At 37.5% G+C, this 22,181-nt stretch overlaps 1 protein-coding gene and 1 long non-coding RNA gene across 2 annotated transcripts in view; both read left to right on the forward strand.

Annotated features, from left to right (window-relative positions):
- Positions 1-12,729, forward strand: part of LOC130071090 (uncharacterized) — a 23,685-nt gene extending 10,956 nt beyond the window's left edge. The window contains exons 3-10 of the mRNA XM_056235706.1: positions 8,886-9,001; positions 9,211-9,932; positions 10,042-10,106; positions 11,043-11,254; positions 11,376-11,488; positions 11,579-11,643; positions 11,740-11,918; positions 12,588-12,729. Of these exons, the coding sequence (XP_056091681.1) occupies positions 8,908-9,001; positions 9,211-9,932; positions 10,042-10,106; positions 11,043-11,254; positions 11,376-11,488; positions 11,579-11,643; positions 11,740-11,918; positions 12,588-12,679 (1,542 nt within the window). The 5' untranslated portion in view covers positions 8,886-8,907 and the 3' untranslated portion in view covers positions 12,680-12,729. The remainder of the gene's footprint in view (positions 1-8,885; positions 9,002-9,210; positions 9,933-10,041; positions 10,107-11,042; positions 11,255-11,375; positions 11,489-11,578; positions 11,644-11,739; positions 11,919-12,587) is intronic.
- A 3,946-nt stretch (positions 12,730-16,675) lies between these two features.
- On the forward strand, positions 16,676-19,084 carry LOC130071059 (uncharacterized). The gene is made up of 4 exons (XR_008803954.1): positions 16,676-16,748; positions 18,181-18,231; positions 18,361-18,552; positions 18,631-19,084. It is a non-coding gene; the product is annotated as an uncharacterized LOC130071059 (long non-coding RNA).
- The last annotated feature ends 3,097 nt before the right edge of the window (positions 19,085-22,181 follow it).

Genomic DNA, 22,181 nt, shown 5'->3' on the forward strand with positions numbered 1-22,181 from the left:
AACTCAAACATCAACTGACACTACAACTACTGAAACTACAACAGATCAGCCAACTCTAACATCAACTGACACTACAACTACTGAAACTACAACAGTTCAGCCAACTCAAACATCAGAGGGCACTACAACTACTGAAACCACAACAGCTCAGCCAACTCAAACATCAACTGACACTACAACTACTGAAACTACAACAGTTCAGACAACTCCAACATCAACTGACACTACAACTACTGAAACTACAACAGTTCAGCCAACTCAAACATCAACTGACACTACAACTACTGAAACTACAACAGTTCAGACAACTCCAACATCAACTGACACTACAACTACTGAAACTACAACAGTTCAGACAACTTCAACATCAACTGACACTACAACTACTGAAACTACAACAGTTCAGACAACTCCAACATCAACTGACACTACAACTACTGAAACTACAACAGTTCAGCCAACTCAGACAACAGCGGGCACTACAACTACTGAAACTACAACAGCTCAGCCAACTCAAACATCAACTGACACTACAACTACTGAAACTACAACAGCTCAGCCAACTCAAACATCAACTGACACTACAACTACTGAAACTACAACAGCTCAGCCAACTCAAACATCAACTGACACTACAACTACTGAAACTACAACAGCTCAGCCAACTCTAACATCAACTGACACTACAACTACTGAAACTACAACAGCTCAGCCAACTCAAACATCAACTGACACTACAACTACTGAAACTACAACAGCTCAGCCAACTCTAACATCAACTGACACTACAACTACTGAAACTACAACAGCTCAGCCAACTCTAACATCAACTGATACTACAACTACTGAAACTACAACAGTTCAGCCAACTCAGACAACAGCGGGCACTACAACTACTGAAACTACAACAGCTCAGCCAACTCAAACATCAACTGACACTACAACTACTGAAACTACAACAGCTCAGCCAACTCTAACATCAACTGACACTACAACTACTGAAACCACAACAGCTCAGCCAACTCAAACATCAACTGACACTACAACTACTGAAACTACAACAGCTCAGACAACTCAAACATCAACTGACACTACAACTACTGAAACCACAACAGTTCAGCCAACTCCAACATCAACTGACACTACAACTACTGAAACTACAACAGTTCAGCCAACTCCAACATCCACTGACACTACAACTACTGAAACTACAACAGTTCAGCCAACTCAAACATCAACTGACACTACAACTACTGAAACTACAACAGTTCAGCCAACTCAAACATCAACTGACACTACAACAACTGACATTACAACAACAGTTCAGCCAACTCAAACATCAACTGACACTACAACTACTGAAACTACAACAGTTCAGCCAACTCCACCATCAACTGACACTACAACTACTGAAACTACAACAGCTCAGCCAACTCTAACATCAACTGACACTACAACTACTGAAACTACAACAGTTCAGCCAACTCAGACAACAGCGGGCACTACAACTACTGAAACTACAACAGCTCAGCCAACTCAAACATCAACTGACACTACAACTACTGAAACTACAACAGCTCAGCCAACTCTAACATCAACTGACACTACAACTACTGAAACTACAACAGTTCAGCCAACTCAGACAACAGCGGGCACTACAACTACTGAAACTACAACAGCTCAGCCAACTCAAACATCAACTGACACTACAACTACTGAAACCACAACAGCTCAGCCAACTCAAACATCAACTGACACTACAACTACTGAAACCACAACAGTTCAGACAACTCCTACATCAACTGACACTACAACTACTGAAACTACAACAGTTCAGCCAACTCAAACATCAACTGACACTACAACTACTGAAACTACAACAGTTCAGACAACTCCAACATCAACTGACACTACAACTACTGAAACTACAACAGTTCAGACAACTCCAACATCAACTGACACTACAATTACTGAAACTACAACAGTTCAGACAACTCCAACATCAACTGACACTACAACTACTGAAACTACAACAGCTCAGCCACCTCTAACATCAACTGACACTACAACTACTGAAACTACAACAGTTCAGCCAACTCAAACATCAGAGGGCACTACAACTACTGAAACCACAACAGCTCAGCCAACTCAAACATCAACTGACACTACAACTACTGAAACTACAACAGTTCAGCCAACTCAAACATCAACTGACACTACAACTATTGAAACTACAACAGTTCAGACAACTCCAACATCAACTGACACTACAACTACTGAAACTACAACAGTTCAGCCAACTCCAACATCAACTGACACTACAACTACTGAAACTACAACAGTTCAGACAACTCCAACATCAACTGACACTACAACTACTGAAACTACAACAGTTCAGCCAACTCAGACAACAGCGGGCACTACAACTACTGAAACTACAACAGCTCAGCCAAGTCAAACATCAACTGACACTACAACTACTGAAACTACAACAGTTCAGCCAACTCAAACATCAACTGACACTACAACTACTGAAACTACAACAGTTCAGCCAACTCCAACATCAACTGACACTACAACTACTGAAACTACAACAGTTCAGACAACTCCAACATCAACTGACACTACAATTACTGAAACTACAACAGTTCAGACAACTCCAACATCAACTGACACTACAACTACTGAAACTACAAAAACTCAGCCAACTCTAACATCAACTGACACTACAACTACTGAAACTACAACAGTTCAGCCAACTCAAACATCAGAGGGCACTACAACTACTGAAACCACAACAGCTCAGCCAACTCAAACATCAACTGACACTACAACTACTGAAACTACAACAGTTCAGCCAACTCAAACATCAACTGACACTACAACTACTGAAACTACAACAGTTCAGACAACTCCAACATCAACTGACACTACAACTACTGAAACTACAACAGTTCAGACAACTCCAACATCAACTGACACTACAACTACTGAAACTACAACAGTTCAGACAACTCCAACATCAACTGACACTACAACTACTGAAACTACAACAGTTCAGCCAACTTCAACATCAACTGACACTACAACTACTGAAACTACAACAGTTCAGCCAACTCAAACATCAGAGGGCACTACAACTACTGAAACCACAACAGCTCAGCCAACTCAAACATCAACTGACACTACAACTACTGAAACTACAACAGTTCCCCCTACTCAAACATCAACTGACACTACAACTACTGAAACTACAACAGTTCAGACAACTCCAACATCAACTGACACTACAACTACTGAAACTACAACAGTTCAGACAACTCCAACATCAACTGACACTACAACTACTGAAACTACAACAGTTCAGACAACTCCAACATCAACTGACACTACAACTACTGAAACTACAACAGCTCAGCCAACTCTAACATCAACTGACACTACAACTACTGAAACTACAACAGTTCAGCCAACTCAAACATCAGAGGGCACTACAACTACTGAAACCACAACAGCTCAGCCAACTCAAACATCAACTGACACTACAACTACTGAAACTACAACAGTTCCCCCAACTCAAACATCAACTGACACTACAACTACTGAAACTACAACAGTTCAGACAACTCTAACATCAACTGACACTACAACTACTGAAACTACAACAGCTCAGCCAAGTCAAACATCAACTGACACTACAACTACTGAAACTACAACAGCTCAGCCAACTCAAACATCAACTGACACTACAACTACTGAAACTACAACAGCTCAGCCAACTCTAACTTCAACTGACACTACAACTACTGAAACTACAACAGCTCAGCCAACTCAAACATCAACTGACACTACAACTACTGAAACTACAACAGCTCAGCCAACTCTAACATCAACTGACACTACAACTACTGAAACTACAACAGTTCAGACAACTCAGACAACAGCGGGCACTACAACTACTGAAACTACAACAGCTCAGCCAACTCAAACATCAACTGACACTACAACTACTGAAACTACAACAGCTCAGCCAACTCAAACATCAACTGACACTACAACTACTGAAACTACAACAGCTCAGCCAACTCAAACATCAACTGACACTACAACTACTGAAACTACAACAGTTCAGACAACTCAGACAACAGCGGGCACTACAACTACTGAAAGTACAACAGCTCAGCCAACTCAAACATCAACTGACACTACAACTACTGAAACTACAACAGTTCAGCCAACTCAAACATCAACTGACACTACAACTACTGAAACTACAACAGCTCAGCCAACTCCAATATCAACTGACACTACAACTACTGAAACTACAACAGTTCAGCCAACTCAAACATCAACTGACACTACAACTACTGAAACCACAACAGCTCAGCCAACTCAAACATCAACTGACAGTACAACTACTGAAACTACAACAGTTCAGCCAACTCCAACATCAACTGACACTACAACTACTGAAACTACAACAGCTCAGCCAACTCCAACATCAACTGACACTACAACTACTGAAACTACAACAGTTCAGACAACTCCAACATCAACTGACACTACAACTACTGAAACTACAACAGCTCAGCCAACTCAAACATCAACTGACACTACAACTACTGAAACTACAACAGCTCAGACAACTCCAACATCAACTGACACTACAACTACTGAAACCACAACAGTTCAGACAACTCCAACATCAACTGACACTACAACTACTGAAACTACAACAGCTCAGACAACTCCAACATCAACTGACACTACAACTACTGAAACTACAACAGTTCAGACAACTCCAACATCAACTGACACTACAACAACTGAAACTACAACAGCTCAGCCAACTCAAACATCAACTGACACTACAACTACTGAAACTACAACAGCTCAGACAACTCCAACATCAACTGACACTACAACTACTGAAACTACAACAGTTCAGACAACTCCAACATCAACTGCCACTACAACTACTGAAACTACAACAGTTCAGCCAACTCCAACATCAACTAACACTACAACTACTGAAACTACAACAGTTCAGCCAACTCAAACATCAACTGACACTACAACTACTGAAACCACAACAGCTCAGCCAACTCCAACATCAACTGAAACTACAACTACTGAAACTACAACAGTTCAGACAACTCCAACATCAACTGACACTACAACAACACACACTGCAGCTACGACTTCTTTCCCTCTAACCGCAACGACAACACAACTTACTTCTACAACTGAAGCAACGGCCACATCTCCATTAACCTCTACAGTCCTAGTTAGGTTTTCCAGCAATGAAAATTTTGTGCCTGCACTGTCAGATTCATCATCAGAAGTATTTAAAGCCAGAGAAAGCAAAGTCATAAATGAGGTAAGTTGTGTGATAAATATTTAAGGCACACGCGATTTTCACCGCAAACTAAATATTAACATTCTTGCATTTTAATGTATTAAGCATTTTATTTGGAAACCTAATATAAATATTAGTGTAAACTATATGCACCCAATACATGTAATTTGTTCTATTTTATTTGCGTCCAGGTGTAAATATCAATTAGCTGTTATTTTAATATCAATCAAAGCTTTATTAAGGAAACACATGGTCCAACCACAAACAGGTACAAAACATAAAGTAACATACAGATACAAAAAAAAAAAGATACAAAACACAATATCACAGGTTTACATATAGGCTAAAACGCCAATAGTTCCACATAGGCTACTAGAGGAGAACCTGACTGAAATTTGGGCCGGATTCGTCAATGTTGAAATTATGCTGTTTGCAGAATCTGATAACCTACACATACAGTACTTCTGTACATGATAATTAATCATTTCTAGTTTTTACTTTCACTACTTAATAGTGGTGCAACGTAGACTGGGTAAAGCCAGCCGGATCTGCTGGCGGTTTGATTTCGCCCTGCAGCTCAGGCTGGAAACCTATACATTATTTTATCCTGCTTCCGTTACAATTTTGCGGGGTCCAATCACAAACTGGCTTATCCACCTGGTGCGCTATTGGCGGGTTTAATCCAATCCAATTCCTTGTAACCTCTCCACGACGCTCAATGGCTTCTTATTGATTTAGCAAACAAATCGCTTGAGTGAATGTAAATACCACTCACTGTCAATTTTTTTATGGGCAAAACCTGCAAAAATCGCTCGATGCCATTGCTGCTTCTGCAAACCGCTGATCAAGGCTCCAAACCAACACGTTTGTTGACAAGTTTCCTGCTTAGAGTTTTCGCTGCAAAGTACGTCACCCGGATCGTTGGTCTGATTGGTTGAAGGACTATCCAATTGCGTACAGAGTCATTTGAACTATGCTCGTTGATCATGCCTCTTGTGCAGTAGAAAATACAGAGCAGACTTCCCAGACCAATGTTCAATCTTAAAAGATTGAGCTTGGTCTGGTGATAGCCAGACTAGGTGCAACGGATAACAGAACTCACAGTTCGAATCATATTGCAGTTTTTGAGTCACGGTCCACGGATGGAATAAATTTATGGATCAGCAAAAAAAAAAGGTTTTGAGTTAGGTTGAGTTCGGTAAATGCATACAAACATGAAGATGAATGTAGTAGGTAGTCTTTTAATAAATCCACAGATAAATCTACTCAAGGAGATCCATGTTCTACGATCAACTAAGGCTTACAATGCTTTTGGGAAATGCAGCCATGGCTAAGAGTTGAAGCACTCCATCCTAAGTTAAATTCATTGTGGAAGACTTAAGTCAAGTCAAGTCGTCACCTTTATTTATATAGCGCTTTTTACAATACAGATTGTATCAAAGCAGCTTCAGATAAGTGATAAGTGATAAAGACATTGATCATTAAAAACCCCTCACTGGTCCCTCGGGTGGTCTATTGAACAAGGATAAAGAGGGGAAAAAAAAAATTCCTACACCAAATTGTTCAAAAGTTATGAGCTGAAAAAATAGGTGAATGCATAACAATAACAACAGAAATAATAAGCAACAACAACAGAAAAAAATAGGTGAAAATACATGCAAATACTCCCTCCAAACATTGATATACTTGTTCCAGTGATGTACAAAAAAAATTAAAGTGCCCCTATTATGCTTTTTAGAGTATTGCCTTACATGCAGTGTGTAATAGAACCATTTGTGAATGTAAAAGTTTTCGTCTACTAAACGAAAGACTCGATTCTGAACTGCCTGAAACGAGTCGTCAGTAATTCAGTCTCACTTCCTGCTGAACCCGCGTAGGTTTGTAACTAATTTGCATAATTCCAGCCTGTGGTCTTGATTGGCTGAATAGCGTCTCTTAGCCCCGCCCTCAAACACTGTAGTTTATCTGAGACTGGAAGAGTTTGGTTCGTGTCGAGAAGACGCTGTTTTCTGCTGACAAAGCAAATCCACTTTGATGAGATTGATACGGTAAAACCCACGCCATCGTTACTGTTTGTATCACTGTGTATCAAGAGCTGAGGAAGAGCTGGAATTCAGATATGCTAATAGGCGTTTTGTTTCCTACGCACATTGTAAGCGGTAGACCAATCACAGCAGACTGGGCCATCTGACCAATCAGTGCAGAGTAGGCTTGCAGAAAGGAGGGGTTTAGAAAGACTGAATTTTCAAACAAACTGTTTTCAGACTCTTTGAGAAATGAGGTGATGTGCAATGTATATTATGTGAAATTAATGTGGGTTTTTTTTACCTAAAAAGACCTTAAAATGGAATAACAGGTGCACTTTAAAGTACAGCGTTGAACAAGAACTAAAGAGTAGACTATTACAGTAAATTTTAATATGCAAAATTTGTAAATAATAACGGCAGACCATGTAAAAAAGAATTAACGACCACCAAATGTCTTTCGTGTTGTAGATTTTTAACTGTGGTTAAAATTTGTAACTAAATGTTGAACCTGACATTGTGAATCTGTTTTCCACAGATTAAGCCGATCTTTGAAAAGGCATTCAGTAGCTCCTTTGTTAAATTGAAAGTTATTTCGTTCCGGTGGGTATTTCTTTCCTTATAATAAGAATACATTTCATTTTTGTAAAACATAAATGTTTTTTGTTTTTAAAAAGAGTCTAAATATATATATATATTGCTTTAGTGTACAAGTTAGAATAGAAATAAAAAAATTTAGATTTCCAAAGTTAAACATTCCTATTATAACTGTCGTAATAATTCAGGGATATTTTTGTATGAACAAGGAGTCTCACAACAGAAGATGTGCACCACACATAGATCTGATCCCACCATTATCAAGTCAATCTGGAATTACATGGAAGACACAGAAACAACTCAGGCTAAACCCATAAATTCATTGAAGAACTATGACTACTCTCCTCCCTTAACCAACCTTAAAAACTCATAGGAAAGAGTTGTTTTGAAAAGCCTAAGTGTGATCACACCAAACACTGACTTGATTCGCTTAATGGACATTAACTTTTAAACGGTGCCGTAATTTGCTGGCAGGTTGTTCCAGCATCTTGGAAAGGCTTTCAGAGTTCTTTGGATGTCGGCTTTAGTCTCAATTGCTTGTGTCTCTTCATGTAATCCCAGATGGAATTAATGATGGTGAGATGAGATCTCATTGTGGGCTGTACCATCAGTTGTTGGGCTCCTTATTTATAAAACAAAACATGTCAAGATTATTCCAAAACTTGCTAAAGGAATTTGTAAATCTAAATTTACTGGTACACTAAGGCAAAAGATATGAGCAACTGTCAGATGTTTTTTTAGAATCATCTATATTTTGTTATTAACAGCATTTGACAGATTTGTATAAAACCACAAGATAACAATAATAGCTGCATGAACACTTAATGCCTATGAGAGTTTGTGCACTGAGTCTTACATAAAAAAAAAATGACAATGACTCTTTCTCTTCCACGTCCCTTCTGTAGTTCTGGATCAATCATCACTGATATGAATGTAACATTTAGAACCGTACCCAGTGAAACAAATATATCCGATGCCATTTTAAATGGCAACAACACTCTTAACATCACCAGTGTTAAAGGTAAGTCAAACAAGCAAGATCATCAATGCAATGTCATTCAAAACAGTTTGGAATGTTTTCTGTGGAATACTCTTTATTGTTATTAAACTATAATTGTTTGTAGTTGTGGTTTATACACTATTTTTTATGGATCTTGCTTAAGATTAATAGTTTTCTCAACTGTTCTTTTTATATAACTTTATTCTACAAATTATCCAAACACACAACAGTAAATCCACTCAACACGACTACCAATGGCACTACAACCAGTCCTACTACAACTACAACCATAACCAGTCCCACTACAACTACAACTACAACCCCTCCTGCAACAAATACAACCACAACCAGTCCTACTACAACTACAACTACAACCAGTCCTACTACAAATACAACTACAACCAGTCCTACTACAACTACAACTACAACCAGTCCTACTACAAATACAACTACAACCAGTCCTACTACAACTACAACTACAACCAGTCCTACTACAAATACAACTACAACCAGTCCTACTACAACTACAACTACAACCAGTCCTACTACAACTACAACTACAACCAGTCCTACTACAACTACAACTACAACCCCTCCTACAACAAATACAACCACAACCAGTCCTACTACAAATACAACTACAACCAGTCCTACTACAACTAAAACCTCTCCTACAACAAATACAACTACAACCAGTCCAACTACAACTACAACCAGTCCAACTACAACTACAACCACAACCCCTCCTACTACAAATACAACTAAACCAACCACCACACAAACAACAACAACAACAACGCCCACCACCACCACCACCACCACCACCACACTACCACTACGTCCTCTGCCATCAGTAGCCATACAGATTGTCATTATTGAGATATATGTTCCACAACTTGAAAACCCACAAAGTTTAGAATTTAAGACCCTAGCCACAAAGATAGTGAGTGTGGTAAGTTTCAAACTGCAAAACATCCATCCATTCTTCAAAACTGCTTATCTTCTGTAGGGTTTTTGTTTTAGTATATATATGTATTGTAACTAACTCACTGTTTTTACAGTTTGATGATGTCTACAAAAAAAAGTATGGGGAACGTTTCATCAGGACCATCTTGATTCGTTTCATGTAAGTTAAAAGTTTGCTTCATTACTTAAATGATTTCTTTATTAAATTTGCTTGGGATGCACGATATTGGCCACCATATCGGTATCGGCTAAAATAGGTTACATTTTTATGTTATCGTTATCGGCCTGATAAGAAAAATTTGCCGATATATTAAAGCCGATAAATAATGTATTATTTCCTTTAGCTGAGACACTTCAGATGCGCACTGTTCAACATGATGGTTTTGAATTGCTTAAACTATGATTGGAATCACTTCAAAAAGGAAAATACAGTTCCTCTGCAGCACAATTCGGTCATATAGGCTGCATAAAAATTATAATAAGAATATTATAATTGTGGCTTGGGACATGGCTTTTGATGGTGAGACTTTTGTTTTTGTAATCAGGCTCTCAAAAATTATATAAAAATTGGGATTTAGATTTATCTGCCAATATATCCGTTATCGGCTTTCATCTTATCGGTTATCGGTATCCGCCAAAAATTTCATATCGGTGCATCCCTAAAATTTGCACCCCATCATGATTTCAGTTAGACAGATTTTGTGATGTTCTTAAAGTATTAAAGAATGTCATATTAACTGACAATTGACAGTTTCATCCGAAACAACTTGCATTTAATGTAATATATTCCATCAGTACTCGTATTGGAACCCATGACCTTGCCGCTGCGAGCGTGATGGTCTACTTTGAGCAATGGGAACGCCTATACTTAAATCCCTCTGACAAGAAAAACTAATTTTGTACTTTCATTGTAATGTATTATGATTACCATACTCATTACTGTCAACACAGCACAAAACATGAGACGATTTCTCCTCCTTTTTGAATTTAGCTTATTTTGCTTTCCTAAGCATTTATGGTTGTGTGGTTAGTTGCATTTATGGTTAGTTGCACAGTATATGTGGAAGCCGTTTTAATCTCTTGATTTTCATTTCAGAGCTGTTACCAAAACCCGAGCAGAGCTAAATGTCCGAGCAGAGCAAAATGTCCGAGCAGAGCAAAATGTCCAGGCGGAGGTTGAGTTAGTGTTTAGTGAAAAGTCAACAGAACCCGTTCCCAGCCCCACTTCCATTGTGGAGACTCTGAAAGAAGCAGCTATAACTCCAGGCTTCAACCTCACCGTTGATCCCACCACTGTTAGTGTCATCAGTAAGTCATCACAGTCGATCTAGTTATCTGATATGACCAATTGCTAAGAAATGTATCATGTTGACTTGCCTAGAAAACTGTGATGTGCAATATGTGATACCTTTTCAAATCATATTTGTAGAATCACTGCAGATAATTCCAGTGACAATCGTGACTAATGGGACCTTTGTGGCTGCTCTGTCAAGTACAAGTTCAACTGAATTTAAGAACAGGGCAGCAATGTTAAAAACAGGGGTAGGTGTGATGCGTCTACTTTTTTGGGTTATTTCGGCAAACATGCTTTCAATGCCAATTTAGTCTAAACAACTCTCTCTTTTTTTACAGCTTGAACCTTTTTTCATTGCCGATTACCTTACATCATTCAGCGTCTTAAGCGTAACAGACTTCAGGTATGCATATGCTGGCGTGTTCTTGAATATAGCTTTTGATTTAACATAATACTGCATAGTTTTAATTAATGAATTTTGATTTAAAACTCTCTCCAGTGATGGCAGTGTAAAAACAAGGAGTGTACCCACGATCCGAAACTCCATGGATCTTGCATTTGCAGCGAACAGCGCTGTACCCAGTAGCACCCAGATAGTGAACACTATAGTTAAAGCCGCCAAAAGCAACTCGTTACCCTTCCAGATCTTCACATATGAAATTGTAGTAAATGGCATAGGTAAGTGTTGCACTGAACTCTTTTTGCTCAGATGAGTATTTATACTTTGATAACTGCACTCATATCAATGTAGGATAGTGTACAGTTGTAACATTTTGTTAGTTTTTTTTAAATATTATTATTTAGACATTGGCGCAGATATTGCACATAATTTACCTCACTCATGCAAGTTCTGTGCTAATAATGCGGGAAATTTATATATTATAACAAACTATAACAAACAGGTTGAATGAGTAAATTATCCACAGGTGAGAAGATCAAAACAATCGCTTAATTTAGAAAATGTAAATACCACTTTTTCGTTTAAATTCAACTTAGATCAAATTTTTTAACTCAAACTGCACCATAGCACAATCTAGCATCCAAGTACGCTTTTAGGTGTTTATTAATAGCAAATTCTCTAAATTTGTTTCGAATCTATTAATCATCAATAATAGGCACAGTTTGTTTTTATTATCAGACAGGAGTGGCCAAAAGTGATGGAGAATTCACATCTTCACCCTTTATTCCTCATATTAAAAAATATAGAACATTGTCCTCATATTTTGATGGCTTAATTCAACTTGTTCCCAATAAAAATGAGCAGGAGAAAAGCTCTGTCTCCAGTACTCGATGATGTTTGTAATGTTCCCTGAATGATAACGCGTGTGTGTTTTCTTCTCGACGCAGCATATTCATCAGCTGAAGCCCGCAGCAGGATCAGTGTGTTGACCGCCTTGCTCCTGGTGGCGGCGGCGCTTCTGCTTTCGTGGTGTGATTGACCATAACTACACATCCACTAGAAGACGGGTCTGAAGGAAGCCTTCAACATCTGCTCAAGTGAAGGACTCAAGCTTAGAGCTACTGTAGTAATGCACGTACTATAATCCAATTCTGAAAACTTCACACTAGACTTAAGATATCTGTTATGTATATTCCTGTGTTCTTATAGATTTAGGTCAGAATGTTGTGCACTTATGTACAGTAATTTTTTTAATTCACGACACTGGTTTGTAAAGTCTAAAGTGTGCGTGTGTATGATAACACAAGTTACACAAATACCTGCGATTAGTTTTTAAAATGGCTTGGAAACACTGGCTCTCTTTTACGCTGGCTGACTTTGAAGAGCCAGAAACAGGGTTTGGTAAGCAAAAGGATGAAGTATTTCAAAGATTATGAAACCTGTAAAACAGCATGGAAGAATGATAAATATTTGCAGGATATGACTCAGAGATGGCTGAGGGAAAACGCACGGATAAGAAGATAATATTACATAACACATAAACCTGTACAAAACCAAACTCTTCATCTGACATGTTTTATGCAAAATTATCTGTATAATACAAGTATTTTCTAAATTATTTATTCTAGAGAAAAAATTTTATATTTCTGATGTTAATTTAATGCTAAACTCAAAGGTCTTTTCTGTGAATTGTATTGCTGTATTGTTCACACTGGATGTGGTAATAACAGTTATTATTTAAGCTACGTAGTTATATTTATCACTTGCTAAATAAACTCTGGTGACAAGTATTATAATGGCGATAAACAATAATAATAATAAAAAAAGATTATTCTCATTTTTAGTCATTGTATTATTATTTCTTCTCTCTTCTTCCTTTCTCTCAGCGATCACATTTTCATGTACCGCCCGTCCAGTTACATCTGCGATTCATAAAGCATGCGAGATGTAAATGATTACAAAACATTATCAATTGACAGTTCACCCAGAAATGTCACCATTCACTCACACGCATGTCATTCTAAATCTGTATGAGCGTGAAACACACTCTCTCACACACACACACACACACACACACACACAATGAAAGTCATGGGAATGAATGTCCAAACACACCACTTATTGTTCCACAAACAAAAGAAAGAAAGAAAGGAAGAAAGAAAGAAAGAAAGAAAGAAAGAAAGAAAGAAAGAAAGAAAGAAAGAAAGAAAGAAAGAAAGTTTGCCCAGGCTGTCATACTAATTATGAGCAGATGCAAAAACAAGAGAAAACCATCCAGATATTACAACCCCATTTCCAGAAAAGTTGGGGCATTTTGTAAAATGCAATAAAATGAATCTGTGATTTGTTAATTCTCTTGAAGCCTTATTTACCTGTCAAAAGTGCAGAGAAAACACTTCCAATGTTTTCCCTGACCAGCTTTATTGCATTTTGTAATAACACATTTTGTAATAACACATTGTGATTTTAATGGCTTGAACACACTCCAAAAACGTTGGCATGTTCCCCACCGTTTCACATCTCCTTTCCTTTTTCTTACAGTTTTATCATATACTGCAACAATTAGTATCTTCAGTTCAGAAATATCTGCGATCCAAACATATGTCTCCACGTCAGCGGTACCTTCACACAAATGCAAGTCCTCCACGCCGTTTGCACTGATAGCCTTTACCAGGGGTCGGCAAGTAAGCTATGGCAGGCCAGAACACAGTCAAAGGATAATTTAAGAGATGAATTGATGAAAAATGTAACTAGAGTTGCCTGTGACAGACTGTTACAGTGTCTTTTGTAACTGGTAGGAGAACAGTCATTAACAAAAAACACATTTGTGTGGCGGTGTCCGGGTTTTACACTGGGTAAATTAATAAAGCAGTAGCGACACGTGTCTTCAAACATATCCGGGAGAAGCGGAATGGGTAAAAATAACTGAAATAAAAGCATTGAATAAGCCCATGTTTGAGTCATGCTCTTAACTGTTTTATTTCCTCTTTCCATATTGGGAATAATAAATGTGTATCATTTAAAATAAGTTAAAATAACTTATTGTAATCATTATTTGACGTAGCCTACTTTTACACTTGGCATCCTCTCGTCCTAAACTGCATGGCACTGGAGGTACGCTATTACGCCAGTGCAGAGAGAATGGCACTATCACAGAGTCTAAAGAGGAAAGCTGACAGCGGAAATAGGGCGGAACGGTGAAAGACTTCAATTCTTTGCAATCTTGCATTGAGAAATGTGATTTTTGAATTGTTTGATGATTCTCTCACGATATTTGGCACAAAGTGTTGAGCCATGACCCATCCATCATTGACTGAGATGCTTTTATTAACAATTCACTTGCATATTATGAACTGTTTTAAAGCAGTAGGCTATAACTTGGATATTCTATCATTTTTTCACTTTTATTCTGCCTCTGTCCCAACTTTTTGGGAGTGTGTTGCAGACATCATATATAGAATATAAGCAAATAAAATAGTGTCCTCATAATTTGATGGTTTGAATGGAGCTTGTTGGGTCATTAAAAACAAATATCCCAACACTGTAGGTTTGCTTTTCATTTTCTAATTTTAAAATATTTCATTTTTGATTCAACACAACACTTAAATTCAGCTTAAAGGTGAACCAAGTAGTTTCCTCATCATATACTTCAACAGTAATAAAAAAGGTTTTAACAAATATGACACCTTTCACATCAGTGGCCTAATAAAGAGCTCACTTCATCTAGGCTCAATCTCATCTATACAATGCCAGAGAAACAGGACACTACAATTCAAGATTATCAGCCAGTTCAACATAAAAGACGGAGTACTAAGAGCAACTACAAGTAGCGTTGAGATGTTCAGTCTCCATCAAAACATTTCTCTCAAACATGGTTTGATTGGAGTGAGGAGCGGGTTTGTTGGAAGTCGGAGTGATTTCAGGATTTCTATTTGGCCATGGGTTTTTATATATCCCACAAGCAAATAAATAGCGCCACCTGCTGGGTCTCAACAGTAGTAGAGCCCGAAAAAACAACAAGTAAGCAAGTATTCACTCATCACTTATTTGAGCCCAAACAGTACACTTTCAGTACGCCAGAACAAACATATACTTAAGTGATGGAAGGCGAATTGTTCAATGTCTTAAGATACAAAAGACTTATATTACCTAAGTGACGACCCAGTGCGTGATACCATTAAATACATTCATTTGAGTGGTATCACACACTGGGTCGTCAATGCAAAATACAATTACAGATATCAAGAATTAGCATTTTTACAAGTGGAAAATGCAAATCCTGATATCAAAAATTGCTATTGTTACTAGTAGAAATCTAATTCTTGATATCAATAATTTACATTTTAACTAGTGAAAATTGAATTGTTGATATCAAGAATTCATATCTTGGGAATTAATAAAAGTCATACGGCTTGCCATGCTAACTCTCATAGAAACATGATCCTCATTGCTAAGAGATGAGTGACAGATGAAAACAATACGTGTTCTTAATCGTCTCAAAATATATGTTTGATATTCTAAAAAAAGTCTAAAGGCAAAAGTCGTGTAGCGTATTCCAGCCTTTACAACACACACTTACAAGGAACCAACTAATATAATATAACATAATATAATATAATGTAACACAGGCAAAAACGTCAGCGTTGTTTGTAAAATTCATGTTAATGCCTTTAAAGGTGAACTGAAAGTTGTGAGGGTGTGAAATTTAACTAAAAATAAATCACTTAAACAGACATTCAAGTACTAAGTAGTTAAGAGACAAAAAGTTAGAATAGCAATTGTGTTCTGAAAAACAAATTCTTGTCCGTCTCAGTATGTCAGCAATGAGGGTATGCATTGAACAAATCTCAGACTAGTTTGTGTAACAACAAAGCATCTGTTAAGAGCCTAACTACAATAAAAACTTACAACTTTGGAATGTTGTTTAAGAATTCCACTTGTCATTGAATGATGGTCTTCCGTCCTTGTGGTAATGACACAGCACATGACTCATAACAGAGGTAATAAAGCTGAATTTAAGCAAAGCATGTATGCACTTACCTTTGCCATGGGACTTACAGCCTGACCTGTGTTTAAGTATCATTCGTTGAACTGATCAGACGAATTGGGTGAGTTTGATTTTCTTTCTTACCTTTAAACTACTGATGGCAGTTTTTAGGACTATAACTACGGAACAATTGACTGAAATAAGAACATTTTCGCAGAAGATAAAAGTCAATATCTTGATAAAAGTCAATATCTACATCTGTTTATGTAATATATGCATATTTATTTTTAAATTAAAAAAATAAATACATTTCGAAATGTGCATCGTATTTTCAACGTAAATATCAGTCACTAGCTTAGTTGAGTTAAAAATATAAATAAATAATAAAAATGTCACACAAAAAATCTGCCATACAAACTAATTCCTATACCAACATATCTGTAGTCACAAAACAGTTCTGTTAAATTATTACACGTTTTCTAAAATGTTGTGTTTAAATATGTGAATGAGGAATTGTCTAATTAAATATTAATGAATTTGCTTACATTTCCAGAACATAAATCTGAACATTGGATAAAGTCAGGTTTAAAACTCTTGTTTGATTGTGTTGACATGTTGCAGTTAAAGGTTTTTACAGAGGGGTTTTTGGATATCTCTTTTTATTACTCCGTAAATCAGAAAATACCCTGAACAGCCAGTTAAAAAAAAAAAAAATTCCAGGAATAAAATGTTATGTAAAATGTGAATGGTTTATGAACAAACCCCTCAGTAAAAACCTTCAGAATATAGATGGGAATAAAATTGTAAAGTTTGGTGTATGTAAGTGCTGCAGAAGTGGAGGAAAAAACTTTACTTTAGCCTTTAAAGATATGCATTGCAATAAAAAAAACACTTAATGTGTATTTCAGATGTTTTCTTTCTAGTCTGAAAGAAGACATGTTATGGAAGCACAATGAATAGCTCAACAACAAAACAAAAAATCTCAAAATTAATGCTTTTACCTGTAGTGTCTTGCCTTAAGTTGAAACCGACACTTGACTCAACCAGACTGGTAAAAAATTCCAACTCTCAAAGCAAGCAGAACCAGACGCACAAATTTTAAGCACAAATTGAGCACAACATTTTATCTTTAACAATATTTTTTTTAATTATTCATAAACCCCAATCCAGTGGCATGAAATGTGACAGTTTGTGGGGTCCCGTTAAACTCAAGACAGCTCGCAGACCTCAACTGCAAAGTATCTAGGTCACACTAAGATAAAACTGCAGTATGGGAGAATGGGATGATAATGGTTCTCAACCCTTTTCATAGAGTCTCCTGAAGCACCGCACTTTTGAAAGGATATTTATCTGATCTAACACACCTCATTCAACTCATCAGCTCATTAGGCAAGAGCTCCATGACCTGAACCAGGTGTTTCAGATGGGAGATTCCAAGAGAGAATTGAGAAATTCTGGGCAATACATTTACAGGGCAAAAAAAGTTATATGACATCTATTTTTTGATACCTTCGTTAATCTCTCATATGTTGTGTTTAATTCAATTCTGACAGCTATCATGATGTGGAGAACAGCATTGATGACCACAATTTTTATGTTAACAGGTAGACCCTAAGTTCATGTCTTTTCACATTATTATTGAGTTTCATATTGTTCATCCCACTGTTTTTACTCTATTCACTTCTGTGTATGTAATATATGCACTTTATCTTAAATTTGGTCTTTTTTAATAGCACATACTGTTATCAGAGCTGAGCAAACAACTGATGTTACAGATGCCACAGACTCAACAGATGACTTCACAACAGAATCAATTGGTCACATTACAAATGTTTCTACGACCAACACAATTGATGGATTGTCCACAGAAATAACCATGGAATCAATTACAAGTAAAACTGCTAAATCTATAACCGGTTTAACGGGTAAGTTCACTTTATCACACACAATTGCTTCACCTACCCAGAAAAAAATTTACTGAAAAAAAATCACATTTGTTACAGATGAATCAACCAATGATGTCATGACGAAAAAGATAACAGTGGAAGAATTTTCAACATCCTTGTTGGATAACCCTACCATAGATCTTACAGATCATTCAACAGAGATACCACAATTTAAAACAGAATTTACTGACAAATCACCAACAGATTTCACAGATGCATCAGCCACAGATATTATAGATGAACCAGCAACAGCATTTACACTTGATTCATCAGAGGAGACTGACATATCAACTATTGGAGTTTCATTTACTGATGAAATAACGACTGATGAGACACAGGAACCGATAACAGCATTCCCATCAGACATATCTGCAAGTGTAATAGACATATCAACACCATTTACAACAGATTCATCAGAGGAAGATTCAACAGAGGAAACTGAACCGTCAACTATTGGATTTACTGATGAATCAACTGCAACCACAAAACCCCAATCAACCACAGGAGTTACAGCTGGATTCACCTTAGAAGAAACAACTATAGACTTCACTGATGACACACTGGAACCGATAACATCATTCCCATCAGACATATCTACAAGTGTTAGTGAAATATTAACACCATTTACAACAGATTCATCAGAGGAAGATTCAACAGAAGAAACTGAACTGTCAACTATTGGATTTACTGATGAATCAACTGCAACCACAAAACCCCAATCAACCACAAGAGTTACAGCTGGATTCACCTTAGAAGAAACAACTATAGACTTCACTGATGAGACACTGGAACCGATAACATCATTCCCATCAGACATATCTACAAGTGTCACTGAAATATTCACACCATTTACAACAGATTCATCAGAGGAAGATTCAACAGAAGAAACTGAACTGTCAACTATTGGATTTACTGATGAATCAACTGCAACCACAAAACCCCAATCAACCACAAGAGTTACAGCTGGATTCACCTTAGAAGAAACAACTATAGACTTCACTGATGAGACACTGGAACCGATAACATCATTCCCATCAGACATATCTACAAGTGTCACTGAAATATTCACACCATTTACAACAGATTCATCAGAGGAAGATTCAACAGAGGAAACTGAACTGTCAACTATTGGATTTACTGATGAATCAACTGCAACCACAAAACCCCAATCAACCACAAGAGTTACAGCTGGATTCACCTTAGAAGAAACAACTATAGACTTCACTGATGAGACACTGGAACCGATAACATCATTCCCATCCGACATATCTACAAGTGTTACTGAAATATTAACACCATTTACAACAGATTCATCAGAGGAAGATTCAACAGAGGAAACTGAACTGTCAACTATTGGATTTACTGATGAATCAACTGGAACCACAAAACCCCAATCAACCACAGGAGTTACAGCTGGATTCACCTTAGAAGAAACAACTATAGACTTCACTGATGAGACACTGGAACCGATAACATCATTCCCATCAGACATATCTACAAGTGTCACTGAAATATTCACACCATTCACAACAGATTCATCAGAGGAAGATTCAACAGAGGAAACTGAACCGTCAACTATTGGATTTACTGATGAATCAACTGGAACCACAAAACCCCAAACAACCACAGGAGTTACAGCTGGATTCACCTTAGAAGAAACAACTATAGACTTCACTGATGAGACACTGGAACCGATAACATCATTCCCATCAGACATATCTACAAGTGTTACTGAAATATTCACACCATTTACAACAGATTCATCAGAGGAAGATTCAACAGAGGAAACGGAACCGTCAACTATTGGATTTACTGATGAATCAACTGCAACCACGAAACCCCAATCAACCACAAGAGTTACAGCTGGATTCACCTTAGAAGAAACAACTATAGACTTCACTGATGAGACACTGGAACCGATAACATCATTCCCATCCGACATATCTACAAGTGTTACTGAAATATTAACACCATTTACAACAGATTCATCAGAGGAAGATTCAACAGAGGAAACTGAACTGTCAACTATTGGATTTACTGATGAATCAACTGGAACCACAAAACCCCAATCAACCACAGGAGTTACAGCTGGATTCACCTTAGAAGAAACAACTATAGACTTCACTGATGAGACACTGGAACCGATAACATCATTCCCATCAGACATATCTACAAGTGTCACTGAAATATTTACACCATTCACAACAGATTCATCAGAGGAAGATTCAACAGAGGAAACTGAACCGTCAACTATTGGATTTACTGATGAATCAACTGGAACCACAAAACCCCAATCAACCACAAGAGTTACAGCTGGATTCACCTTAGAAGAAACAACTAAAGACTTCACTGATGAGACACTGGAACCGATAACATCACTCCCATCAGACATATCTACAAGTGTTACTGAAATATTCACACCATTTACAACAGATTCATCAGAGGAAGATTCAACAGAGGAAACGGAACTGTCAACTATTGGATTTACTGATGAATCAACTGCAACCACAAAACCCCAATCAACCACAAGAGTTACAGCTGGATTCACCTTAGAAGAAACAACTATAGACTTCACTGATGAGACACTGGAACCGATAACATCATTCCCATCAGACATATCTACAAGTGTCACTGAAATATTCACACCATTTACAACAGATTCATCAGAGGAAGATTCAACAGAGGAAACTGAACTGTCAACTATTGGATTTACTGATGAATCAACTGCAACCACAAAACCCCAATCAACCACAGGAGTTACAGCTGGATTCACCTTAGAAGAAACAACTATAGACTTCACTGATGAGACACTGGAACCGATAACATCATTCCCATCAGACATATCTACAAGTGTCACTGAAATATTCACACCATTTACAACAGATTCATCAGAGGAAGATTCAACAGAGGAAACGGAACCGTCAACTATTGGATTTACTGATGAATCAACTGCAACCACGAAACCCCAATCAACCACAAGAGTTACAGCTGGATTCACCTTAGAAGAAACAACTATAGACTTCACTGATGAGACACTGGAACCGATAACATCATTCCCATCCGACATATCTACAAGTGTTACTGAAATATTAACACCATTTACAACAGATTCATCAGAGGAAGATTCAACAGAGGAAACTGAACTGTCAACTATTGGATTTACTGATGAATCAACTGGAACCACAAAACCCCAATCAACCACAGGAGTTACAGCTGGATTCACCTTAGAAGAAACAACTATAGACTTCACTGATGAGACACTGGAACCGATAACATCATTCCCATCAGACATATCTACAAGTGTCACTGAAATATTCACACCATTTACAACAGATTCATCAGAGGAAGATTCAACAGAGGAAACTGAACCGTCAACTATTGGATTTACTGATGAATCAACTGCAACCACAAAACCCCAATCAACCACAAGAGTTACAGCTGGATTCACCTTAGAAGAAACAACTATAGACTTCACTGATGAGACACTGGAACCGATAACATCATTCCCATCAGACATATCTACAAGTGTCACTGAAATATTCACACCATTTACAACAGATTCATCAGAGGAAGATTCAACAGAGGAAACTGAACTGTCAACTATTGGA

The sequence above is a fragment of the Rhinichthys klamathensis genome, unplaced genomic scaffold, assembly GCF_029890125.1.
Source record: "Rhinichthys klamathensis goyatoka isolate OS25496 unplaced genomic scaffold, OSU_Roscu_1.1 h1tg000429l_1, whole genome shotgun sequence".
Classification (NCBI taxonomy): domain Eukaryota; kingdom Metazoa; phylum Chordata; class Actinopteri; order Cypriniformes; family Leuciscidae; genus Rhinichthys; species Rhinichthys klamathensis.